The 12253-nt window shown below is 55.8% G+C and overlaps 1 protein-coding gene across 1 annotated transcript; it reads right to left on the bottom strand.

Moving 5' to 3' along the window:
* Nucleotides 1–3257: 3257 nt before the first annotated feature.
* Nucleotides 3258–6285, bottom strand: TFF3 (trefoil factor 3). The gene is made up of 3 exons (XM_037014811.2): nucleotides 6127–6285; nucleotides 4597–4743; nucleotides 3258–3482 (listed from the first exon to the last, which is right to left on the bottom strand). Exons 1-3 carry the CDS (start codon nucleotides 6248–6250, stop codon nucleotides 3469–3471), a joined length of 285 nt encoding a protein of 94 aa, XP_036870706.1. The 5' UTR covers nucleotides 6251–6285; the 3' UTR covers nucleotides 3258–3468.
* Between the last annotated feature and the right edge of the window lie 5968 nt (nucleotides 6286–12253).

Genomic DNA, 12253 nt, shown 5'->3' with positions numbered 1-12253 from the left:
GAAGGGGAGCAGAATGCAGCCGGCTTGCCCAGGGCTGGTAGGAAGCTGCAGCACCACGCGGGGCAGCAGAGGGCGCTGCTGGTCACTGCGGTTGGACCGGCTCCAGGCTCGTCCACGTCACTCCCCGGCATGACCTCTGCCCCTGCTGGAGTTCTCTGAGCTCGTTTGTGGGGGTGCCTGTGGGCTGAGGACGGGGCTGGGTTGAGGCACATGTCCTAAGTCAGTAATTGAGACAAATGGTACAGTAATGCAGTGTTTTATAACGTGGCCTGGAGGGGGCTTTGTGGGGACAGGTGAGCCGTAGATGTTGCTTGTTTAGTCCTTAACGCAGGCTGGAGAGTAACAGTCTTGAACTCCGGGTCAAGTGTTGGCCCCCGGCAGCCCCTCAGCCCACCTTGCTTTCATGGTTGGGCATCCACCTTGCAAAGATGCATGTGCCCATCTTCTCTGCCTGGGCAGGGGGTCATTGCTGGGCCAGGCCCCACCCAAAGACTGATCTAACTGCCAGGCCTGAGATACTGTCAACCTCTGCAGATGAGGCTCATGTCCACGCCATTCCCTGAGCCATTTGTGAAGCTGTTGGCTTTGGGGAGGGGCTCACGTTCACATTAACCAGGATGCCCAGTGAGCACAGGGCAGACAGCCAGAAGTCTGACTTGCTTGAGGACCTCCTGTGCCCCTACAGGAATGACAAAGGGAAGTTTAGGGAAAGACTTTTGAGCCCCGGACAGGAAGACTGAGCCCCATGTGCAGAGGGAAGTCACTGTGCTGGGAATGACGGAGGTTCCAGGGTCTGAGTCTGGCCCGGGGTCTCCCCAGCTTCCTGAGGGGAGCACACACTCAAGGTGGGGGCCCTGAACGGCCAACACAGAATGGAAGATGCCATCTTGGGGGTGGGGCTAGTGGGCAAGGATGTGGCCTTGGTGAAGACGCAGTGCCTCTGGCCACAGAGTGGTGGGGATGGTGGCAGCAGTGTCTGTGAGGGATGACCGTGGCTGAGCAGCTCACCTTGGCCTCGGGCTCCATGCAAGAAGGGTGGAGTGCAAAAGCCTCAGAACCTCATTCCTGGGGGCAGAGGGGGTCGTTCCAGGCCTGGCTCTCCCCTCACCCAGCAAGGCTGTGTGACCAGCATGGGGCCAGGGGAGGTGCGGCCAGCTCTACAGCAGGTGAGGGGGGTGGGCCCCAGCTGCAGGCCTGGGGCGGAACCCCTCCCTCCAGGGCACAGCGGCAGCCAGCAGGCAGTTGGGGGTGAGTGGCGAGCACAGTGTGAGCAGGTATCCAGAGCAGCGCTCAGGAACGGTGGAGGTAGGCAGAGACAGGCCAAGAATTCTTAGGAAGCAGAGGCAGGCTGCTACCACTGATAAGGCCACGCTGCAGGGAGGCCTGCGAGGAGGGAGGGGCACAGAGGCAGACCAGGAGGAGTCCAGGCGACAGCACCTCTGGGAGCGGTGTCCCCAGGAGCGGAGGGCACACTCCACATGCTCAGCTTGGTCAGAAATGTTCCCAGAGAGGTTCATGCCTGAGGCCTGGAAGGTGCAGCTGCCAGGAGTCGGAAGTGGTGGAAATAAGACAAAACCACATGAGGCCCACCTCCCCCGAAACCCATCTATGCAGGAAGACAGGGTGGATTCATCAGGCCAGCTGAGGCCCAGCACCACATGGGGTTGGAGGCCGTGTGTTGACAGGAGGCCCCACGGCGTTTGGCATCCTCGGGAGAACCACAGATGAGGTGTGTTCTCCAAGGCAGAGCCAGGCCCCGGACAGTCCTGCTGCTGCTCAGACACAGGCTGGGGAGGCGGCCAAGCAGCAAGGCTGCATCGGCCCAAGGAGACTGAACAAGGCTGCACCCCTCATGGCGCAGACAGGTGTGGGGACCCTGCACCCCTCATGGCACAGACAGATGTGGGGACCCTGCACCCCACATGGCAAGGACAGGTGTGGGGACCCTGCACCCCTCATTTGCACAGACAGGTGTGGAGACCCTGCACTCTTCATTGCATGGACAGGTGTGGGGACCCTGTACCCCTCATTGCGTGGACAGGTGTGGGGACCCTGCACTCCTCATGGCACAGACAAGTGTGGGGACCCTGCACCCCTCCTTGTGTAGACAGGTGTGGAGACCCTGCACCCCTCATTGTGTGTACAGGTGTGGGGACCTGGCAGAGACTTTTACTCTGAAAACAACCTTTTCTTGGAGCACACTTTGGGTTCACAACCGAGGGCTGCGTCTCCCCAGTTTACAACTGATTTTCTGTGCAATAAAATTCTCCTCAATTAAATTCCTGTTCTACAAAGAGATTTGTTAACAAAGGGCACACAGGGCTTCAGATTCAGAGACCCTGACATGCTGACATGGTCTCCTGTCAGCCGGGGCTATCCAGCAATGAACCTACATCTTTTTCCTTCTCTTTTCTTCTTTGTAAGACAAGGGCAATAATGCTGCACTTCCAGGATGTTGTCTGGGGACCTGGCCCCAAGTGGAAGCCGAAAAGCAAAGTGTGTGGTTTTGATGGGAGCCGGTGTCCCCTTTCCAGAGGGGAGGATGGCTCAGGCCCACCTCTGCGAGCTGCGCTGCCTTTTCGCCACCGTGCTGTGTGGATGAGTGTGCCACACAACTGCATCTGTGGCCTGCAAAGAGTGCCGTCAGCATGACAGCGCAGGACGTTCAGCCCAGTGGGTCGACACCGGTTGGCGCCCGTAGAAACCCTCCAGCTGTCAGTAGAGAGGTCCACGGCTCACAAAGTGAGGGGGTTAGGGTTAGGGTTAGGGGATGAACGGCTCTCCACCCGGGGCGCTGTAAGCCTTCATGTGGACTTAAGAAGGACACCAATTCATTTATTCATGAAGTTTCCCCCATTTTCAGAAGAAAAAATTCAAAGGCCATCCAAAGGTCACAGACATTAAACTGACTTGCAAGTCAAGGAAGTGCCAGTTTGTAAGCTGGCTTATTTGTTTGCCCTCTTCACCAAGGCAGATGTTAATAATCTTTTAAGGAAACGTACATGTGAAGTGTCTTTTCCCGACTCGCACACGGAAGTGAGCCCTCAGGCTGCCGGGCCTGCCTGCCCAGTGCCGGGTCTGGACTCGGTGCAGCCCCACACACGAGGCGCTATGTGAGCAGGTCATTCACCTGCGCCGGGGCCTGGGGCACACCTCTGCTGGGAGACGCTATGGCACGCTCCCGCCATGCCCCATCTGTGAGAGCCGAGAAGGTGTGAGAGTGACTTAGCAGAAATAAAACACAACAGCACAAAATCTCAGGAATGAAGAACTGTCTTCATGCCAAGTACAGATCTTTATTCTTTAAAACATCAGGCCCCAGACATCATGAGCTTTCAGCAGAAGCGCTTGCCAGGAGCAGGGTGATAGGAGAGCGGAGGTGCGCACAGCTGGCAGAGAACCGCAGGCAGAGCGCCCAGAGAGGGGATGCTCACATCCCAGGGTGTCGAGGGGCCAGTGGGCTTTGCTTCAAAATGTGCATTCTGGAAACAAAGCAGAGGCATGTGTTACAGGGCGTCTCTTCTCCACCCACCGGCTGCCTGGCTCTCAAGGTCAAGACAGGCTTCAAGGTCAGTATCCTGTGTTGCATTCTCTCCCAGGTCACTGGGGTGGGGGGAGGGTGTCTCCAACTTCCTGGGAGAAGGACCACCTGCCCCACCAGGACCTGAGGGCCAGGGCAGATGATAAATGAGATGGGTGTTTTGGGGGTCACTGCCAGTCCTCAAAGAAGGAGGGGTCTCAGGCTGAGGAGCCCAAAGAGTGGAGACGGCCATCAGTGAGGCAGCTCTCTCTTCTGGTTCCACAGCCTCACCTGGACCTCTGCCTGGATTTTCTGGGAATGGGGAGGAGGCCCTGGAAATGGGTATGGGCCCGGTCATTGCTCAGGGAGTGGGGATCAGCTGGGTGCAGCCCCTCCTTGTTACGCTGGGGTGCAGGGCAGGAGAGGCCCCTCCAGGGCCTGATGCCAGGAAGGTGCCTTCTGCAGCTGCACTCTTCTTACATGGTGAGAGCTGACTCCTGGACTGCCAGATGGCTTGTAGCAGACTTCCACGCCCAAGACGTGGTGGGGTGGGGCTGCTGGAGCAGGACATTGAGCCACCCGTGGGCACAGCCACCTGTTGCTGACATGGGATCCCCAGGTGATTGTCCTGCAGCCCACTGCACCACCAAGGGAGGCGAGGCAGGGGGTGGAGGGGCGCCAGGGCTCCACGCCCAGTATTGCCATGCATCTGCCATGCTGTGAGCATGTCACAAATGGTTTATTTGCTGAATATGGCCTCAAAGGGTGCCCCGGCTTCCCAAACCTATGTATTTGCTATTTCTCTCTGGGATAGTTTAACAAATGAGCTCCCTCTACATAATGCCTTGACTTTGAACACATTTTTGAAACAATTGCTCTTACAGTTTGCACAAACCCCTCAGTAGGGACAGCCACTGGCCACTAGCTGCCCTGGGCTCAGAGCCTCTGACTGAGGCCTCCAATGGACAGCCGTGTGCTGGGTGCCCTGCCCAAGGCCCAGGTGTGTGCAGCTTCCTGGGGACCTGGAGGCTCTCCCTGGGCTCAGAAAGGGCACTGTGCAAGTGGGGCTGGCTTACCTGCCTCCTGCAGAGGCTTGAAGCACCAGGGTACCTCGAAGATACTGGAGTCGAAGCAGCAGCCCCTGCTGTTGCACTGCTCGGCGGTGACGTCGGGGTAGCCGCAGTCCACCCTGTCCTTGGCTGGCATGGCGCATTGGTTTGCCGCTGGCCCCAACAAAGCCTGGTCAGCCACCAGTGCCCTCACCGGTTGGGGAGGGCCTGTGGCTTCTGCCTGTGAGCCTGCAGTCCTCAGCTCCTGCGTGCCTATCAGGTGCCCCTGCACCCTGATATCCGCTGGAGGAGGGACCCTTTTTCTGAGTAAATCTTGTAGAAAATCTGGCCATCGGCCTGGGGGTCTCCCTCCCCTGGCACGCTCCTAGAACCTTGTCAGGACGGCCATGTGGGCCTGGGTTCCCTCCTGTTGGCAGGTGCCCATGGGAATTAGGGGTCCCTGAAGCCAGAAACAAAGTTCCCCTTCACTGTTTTTTTCAATAAAACATCCCCTTTCTAAGAAAACAAAGAGTCTAACAAGAGACACACATTCAGTAGAGAAAATCTCGGTGAGTGCTATGTTCTATTTCTTCCCTGCTATTTTTTCTCTTTCCCTGTCTCCGAAGCGTCTGCTTGTCACATCTTCCCGTACATCCTTAGTGTCCAATACTCATTTCTCAAGCAAGTCTGTCTATCTGAAGCTCAGCAAATCTGCCTCACTTTGGTACCTAGCCGGACTTTTCCTTGGGAAAATAGAAAGCATGGGAAATCTCTTTAATCGTCCTCGATAATTCCGTATCCCAGTGGTTCCTGACCTTCGCTCACGTCGGGAGATGCTGGGGATCTTTAAAATCTACCGGTGCCTGCTTCGCCCACCCTTCACCCACCAGACATTCTGATGTAGCTGGGGCATCCTGGGCATTAGGAGTTCTGAAAGCTCTCCAGTTTGGGAACCACTGCTGGTCCCCCCACTCAGTAGACAACCTGATAAAAAGCCCCCCTCAAAGTTCTTCACACTCGGGTTGATGGAACAGCCACATTCCCCCCAGAGGGCAGAGCAATGATAAATGAGGATACATAAAAATTGTTTTCATGAATCAAAGTGCTCCAGAAGTGACTGTTTCCACTTGTCGTTCCTTTTTGCTTTGTGAATGTGGCAAAACAGTCTGTAAAGCTCTGCACTGTGGTTCAGGAATCTTTGGCAGAAAAGGCAGGAGGCTGGTGGGCGTAGGCACTGCCTGCCAGCCAGGCACAGCTGGGTCTGAATCCTGCTTTCAGCTCCGAGCAGGAGGGTTGCCGTAGGTCAGTTATTAACTTTCCGAGCCTCCGTTTCCCTGTCTGTAAAATGGGACAGCAAGACCCAGTCTGTAGGGCTATTGAGAGAAAATGTGTGTGTCTGGTAAATGGCAGTTATTAAACTAGTGTATGTATGTGTGTGGGGAGGGGGGCTCGGTCCTTGCCTCAAGCCCACAGAGAGCCCCGGAGCCTGCGCCCCCACCCTGCCTCCAGGGCCCTCCTTCCTGCTGTGAGAGGGGAGGGGGTCGGCGCAGTACTCACACAGGCCCATGTACTCCCCGGCCGAGGTGGAGGATCCCAGGACCAGGACCACCGCCAGCAGCCACAATGCTCCAGCCTCCATGGTCGTGGGTGGGCTCTGGTGACCCAGCTGCTCAGAGGACATGCCGTGTCGAAAAGACGGTTCATTTATAGCCCTGTGTTTGCACAGGCGTGCGGGTCCTGTTTGTTTGGGCGTGGCTCTCCCTCCGGCCCCAGCCCCACTGCTTCACCCCCTGGCCCCCACAGCTGTGAGGCCCCCAGAGGCTCGTCTTCCTGAAGGGGAGCGGGTGGTTCCCGCCCTGCCTTTGGGTTCCAGTCCCCAGGTTGACACTCCTCTCTGGGAGCAGGGCTGGGAGGACAGGATGCAGGCTTAGCGGGGGGTGGGCCGTGAGTCCCAGGCACCCACTTGGGGTCGTCCACAACCACACGTTCCCTGACGCGAGTCCCAGACCACCGACTCCCAGCCAGCCGGGCCGCTGTGGGTCAGGGGCCCTGTGCACACAGGTCTTACCTCTCCCTTGAGACTGGAACGGGAGAAATTCCTTTCCTTTCTGTTTTGCTTTTTACAACAAACATTATTTTTATCATTAACTGCATTGTAGCAAGTTGTGAAATAAACATATTCAATGCATTTTAATAAACATATAATGTGCAGAATAATACAAAAGACCTCCTGTCTGGAGGCACCTGTGTTTCAACACTTCCTTAGGCATTTTTTCATACATGTTCTGTCTGCATCTCAGCCCATCTTTAATGGGAACTTGGTAGATGCCTTTGCCCAGCTGGCTTCCTTTTGAATGAAGGCTATCTTGGAAATTGTTTTATAACAGTATATCTAAGTGATCTGGGAATAATTACTCCCGTTTTCCAGAGAAACAAACTAAAACTCAGCATTTCAGGTCTGTCAAGGGCACTCCAGTAGATCCCAGCTGGGATCCCACCCACTGGTGGAGGACTCTGGGGTCAGTGCCACCTTCGCAGGGCCTGTGTGCCTCTGCTGAGTGCAGCCGAGGATGGAGCCCTAGTGTGCTCTCCACGCCTCTTTGCTGGCAGGGGCCTTCTTACCCATCTGTTCAGCACCGATGCAACCCAGTGACTCTTCTGGGACCCAGGTGGGTGTGCCTGGCTTGTCGACCTCGGCCCCCTGGTGTGGATATAGTGTTGCAAGGGACCTGAACTACCCAGGGGTTCATCTGCAGAGCCATCCTTCACTGAGTGACCGGTGGGGTCACACTATGTACATGATGGGACGGAGGACTGTGTCCCACCTCGGGCCTCCCCAGGCTTAGCCCTCCTACTCAGTGAGCCCCCAGTGAGCTGATTTGAGGTGACCTTCACCTTTGGTTGGCCACCTCTTCCAAGGCAAGGCTGGCTTGAAGACAGAGCAATCTCTATGTTCTTATCAGGGCATTTGCTTTGTTCCCAGAGTGCCAGAGTGCACCCAAGCTAACAGATGGCATGATTTTTATGTTATTAGAAAGATTGTCATAGGGTAACTCCTCGGAGGGTTTTCTGGCCAGACCCCCTGACTTCCCACTCCCCACCACACCCCAGGCCAGGCCAGGGTGTGGAACTGGACCAGGTTCCTGGAAAGCACAAACACCCCAGAAATAAGCTTAGGAGGGACCGCTGTGTGAAGGCTGCCCTGGCAGGGAGCATCTCTGATCACCCTGGTGTCTACTGGGCTTCACCTGGAGTCACCTGCAGAGCTGGACCCGGGTGGCTGTGTGATGCTGCCTGGTGCCCCCCAGATGGTCATTTGGAGATTACTGAATTCCCTGGCAGTCCCCACCCTGAGACCACCACCTGGGGTTTTGCTTCAGTTTAACCTGGTTAATATTGACTGAGCCCAGCTTGGGACCCAGGAAGGACTAGTAGGGTGACAAACCCCTCACCCTGAAGAGGTCCCCCGTGGGGAGATGGGTCATGTCACAGTTACAGTAGGGAAGCCCGAGGCCTGGTCTCCAGTCACTTCACCGCTTGTGCCCCAGTTCCCTTGCCTGTCACATGGACCTATTGCACAGGGCTGCATGAGATGGTGACACAGAGCTGGGCCAGGCACCTGGGGGCCACGGACCACCTGCCAGGTGTGGGGCAGGTGCTATGCTGGCAGAGGGCCCAGACTCTCAGTCCCCATGTCTGACAGAGGGGCAGCTGTGACATGGTGGGGGCAACAGGGGGTTCTGCCAGTGGACACAGCACAGGATTCTTAGAGGACAGGGGCTCGAGCTGGCCCTTGGAGACAAGAGAAGCGAGGAGATGTTTTGGAGGAAAGGCCCCACTCTGTTTTATGAGCCCTCCCCCCAGGAACCCTGGGCTCTCTACCCAGGGCAGAGGACAGGACCGGGGAGTCCCCCGCCTCCCAGAGCTCACAGTCTGCCACCTTCCCCAGCCGCCCAGCTCCTCTAGGTCAGGGGCAAGGGAGTCCATGTTCCACGGATGAAATAAAACTAGTGCCAGAGCTGCAGGCCCCACATCACTGTCAGCAGCCCCACCCCGACAGCTGGCTGCTGCACATCCCCTGAATGTTGGGGGAGCACACACAGGCTCCTGCTGGAGGCTCCCTCATTCCCCACCCAGGGGGTGCTGCAGGGGGCCTGACTGTCCTGGCAGCACTCCCTCCCACCCTGGGCTTTGCATGCTGGTGTCCCAGGGAAGATGGCCTCCTGGGTGGGTCCAAGAAGCAGGCTGTCTGGCTCCCAGTGCTGGGACTGCAACCTTCCATCTTGGCAAGCATGGTGGTTGGCACATGTATGTGACAAGCATGGACAGAGTGTGGTGCTTGGTCTGGGAATGCTGGGCTCTAAGGATACCAGGTGGAGCCCCTGGCCTCATGGCCTACTGCCCAGTGAGGAAGAACAAGCTTGAAGGGTGAACTGTGATGCAACTGAATGAGAGCTGGCAGAATGCTGCACAGTGGGCCTCTATCAGGGGTGAACTTAGAAATGGACTTTGAAGGATGAGTAGGAGTTTGCAGATGGGTGAGGGTCAGAAGGGCATTCTAGGCAGGCACTCCTAACCCACCACCTCACAGAAAGTTGAGTCTGTGCGACCTATGCAGGGTTATACAGTCCATGTTACTTCTCAGCCTTCTAATACTGCCACTCTTGGCTGTCCGAGCCAGCAGAGAGCCGGCTGGAGGAAGAAAGTGCAAAGTCCTGTTAGTCGATGCCACCAGGGCAGTCCCAGGGTTGCACACCTCCCTGCGGTGCTTCCTGCAGGTCAGCTGTCGCATCGCCCTGCAGCTGCCACGGGTGTGGATGGGGCCCCTCCCTCTGTTCTGTGCACAGTTTCCTCCTGCCTCCCAGAAAGGGATTTCCAGACCCTTCCTAGGAATCAGGGCCTGGATGTGGAGCTTCTAGGGAAGCAAACAGAGTGGTCAGTTGAGGGAGGCTTCCATCTTCTGACATGGTTTACACTGAGGACAAAGCGGAGGAGGTGGAGTCATTCGAATATGTCACCCGCACACTGTGGCGGCGTGGGGTAGAGGACTGAGGGTCTCCGTGAATCAGGATGGAGGCCATGGAGTCTAGGATGCCCCTCACGGTCCCCATCACGGGGCCAGTGCCCATCCTAACATACGGGGGCATGTGGCGGCCCTTGGGTGTTCAGGGGAAGTGTGTGTCTAGCTCAAGGTGACTTTGGGTGGTTTCAGCCCCACCAACCTTTCTCTGGAGATCCCTTGGGTTTGGAACTATTGCTTCAGCCCCAGATGCTGTTACAACAAGGAAGGTTCCAGGAACAAGTCAGCTCATGACCAGGACACCCAAAGGAACAGAGATAAGTCAGAAATAAACACAGCTGATAGCCAGAGAGCAGGTGGCCGAGGGGTACCAGGCTGGTCGGTGACAGCCCTGCCTGCTGGACCTAGACAGGGAATGTTCCCGCAGTGCACTGTGGGGACCTGCGGGTGCCCCCAACTTGTGCCTGACTCACGCCAGCCCTGCACCAAGCCGTGTCCTAAGAGGACAGCCAGGGAAGGCGGAAGACTGGCCTCCCTCCAGCCAAGCTGGCCACCACTGGTGAATCAAGCCATCGTCACTAAGTGGTTTCCAAGTGCGTCAGGATGGAGAGTATCCTCCCCAAATTCACGTCTTCCCTGGAAGCTCAGTGTGAGACTCAGTTTGGAACTGAACATGTGATAATTTAAGTCAAGATGAGGTTAGACCAGAGTAGGGCGGGTCCTAAATCCAATCTTACTCATGTCCTTCTAGGGGAGACACAGACAGAGGGAAAACAATGTGACCACAGACACACGGGGACATGCCACGTGATGGCAGAGGCTGAGGCTGCAGCGATGTGGCTCGAAGCCAAGACTCAAGATGGCCAGGCCCCTGGCACGGAAGAGGCACAGAGATGAGGTCTCCTTTTGCAGGAGCTGGGCGCTGCGCACACCTCATTTCTGATGGTGGGCCTCCAGCACTGTGGGGATACCCTCCCATCGTGGAAGCCCCAGCCTGTGGTCCTGGCATGGCAGCCCCAGAAAGGGCATGTGCCAGGGCCATTTGCTCAGGGGTCTGTTTTAACTTGTGCTTTCTCCTGAGAGGGAGGGAAGGATGTGGCTAAGGTCTCACAGCTTGTCTCTTGGGGACCCTTCCCTGTCCCTCCTGGACCCGGCTACCTGTGACCCTGCTCAGCACAGAAGGTATGAGCACTCAAGATGTGAGCAGACGTCATTCCAGAGAAACTCCAGACAACACCACATTTCCAGCAAGCGGAGGGTGGTTGATGAGCTGGTCATGGCAGAACCCCACAGACAGGGTGGCTAAGGTCCTGGGGAGGGTGCGGGCAAGGCATCCAGGATCACGGCACAGATGGTCACCCCCAGGTGAGGGCTCACTCCCTGGTTCATAGAGGCGCCTTCCAGTGCATCGATGCTCCCACCCCACACAGAGGAGGCGCAGGGGCTCTCAGGAGCTTCATTTGTAAGGGCAGTAATCCTCCGATGGGGCTCCATCCTCAGGACCTAGTCAACCTCCTAAGGCCATCCTTCTGGGGTTAGAGCTTCAACATATGAATCTGGGGGGACACGTTCAGGCCAGAGCAGGCCTGATTAGTGGTCAGTGAGCCGAGTAGCCCCACATGGCTCGTGGGATTTATCACTGGCTTTGTTTTTCTCTCCCATTCAGTGGGGACTCTTTCTTTCCCTTTTTCAACAAAAATGTCAGGTGGTCTTAGGATCCTTAAAGTCACATAATATAGTTGTCCTTCAGGAACTCAAGCTTTCAGCTCCATGTGATAATCAAAGTTCTGAACATGATGTCATTCGACGCAATAAATGAATTAGTGGTAATTTTAGCATAATTGTAGATTTATGAGTGTGTATCTGCACATACATTCAGATACACATATGTCTATATATGTATATGTATATGTATATATATTTTCACCTCTTTAGGATAGACACTGAAGTATTATGCTATGACCTGTGGGATTTCCTTCAAAATAACAGGGGGCGGGTAGACATAAAACCAAATTGGCCATAAGCTGATCATTGTTGGACTCATGATGGACACAAATGGGTTCATCAAACTATTATCTCTACATTAATATATGTTTGAAATTGCTATAATGAAAGTGTTCATTTCACCTCTCTGGAGGTGCCCTATAAGCAAGGAACCAGGGCTGGGTGGGGGCCCAGCGGGGGGGGGGTGCAGGGGGAGCAAATTCTGCCTGAAGGGTTTTCCCTGGCCGCCTCCACTTTCTCTGGGCCCATCGGTTGTTTAAAACCAATTCCTTATCTTGAGGGCTTTTTAGGGATTGCTCACGTGCAGTTCCTCTGATCTGGGGGTGCATTCCCTACCAGCTCATCAACTACCCTTCTGCCCACTGGAAACGTGGTGTTGTCTGGAGTTTCTCTGGAATGATGTCTGTTTACCCCTTGAGGGCTCACACCTCTTTTACAAGCCCCAGGGTGGCGACACATAGTTCTCTTGGGCTCCACGACCTGTCTCGGGTTCACTGGAAACATGTATTCATCCTTCACCCGAACTAACTCTGGGATGCAGGCAGATCCTATTATATCTGTTCCTTGCTAGATGTTAAAATTGTCAAGAGTCAGAAACCAGTCTTCTGTGGACCCCAGCTATGGCGGGCATGGAGCTGCTCTCTGGGTGGCCCCACCACA

Source organism: Manis javanica, chromosome 3 (assembly GCF_040802235.1).
Source record: "Manis javanica isolate MJ-LG chromosome 3, MJ_LKY, whole genome shotgun sequence".
NCBI classification, from domain to species: Eukaryota; Metazoa; Chordata; class Mammalia; order Pholidota; family Manidae; genus Manis; species Manis javanica.
Note: the sequence above shows the minus strand (reverse complement) of the source record. Positions and strands in the feature narration are given on the sequence as shown.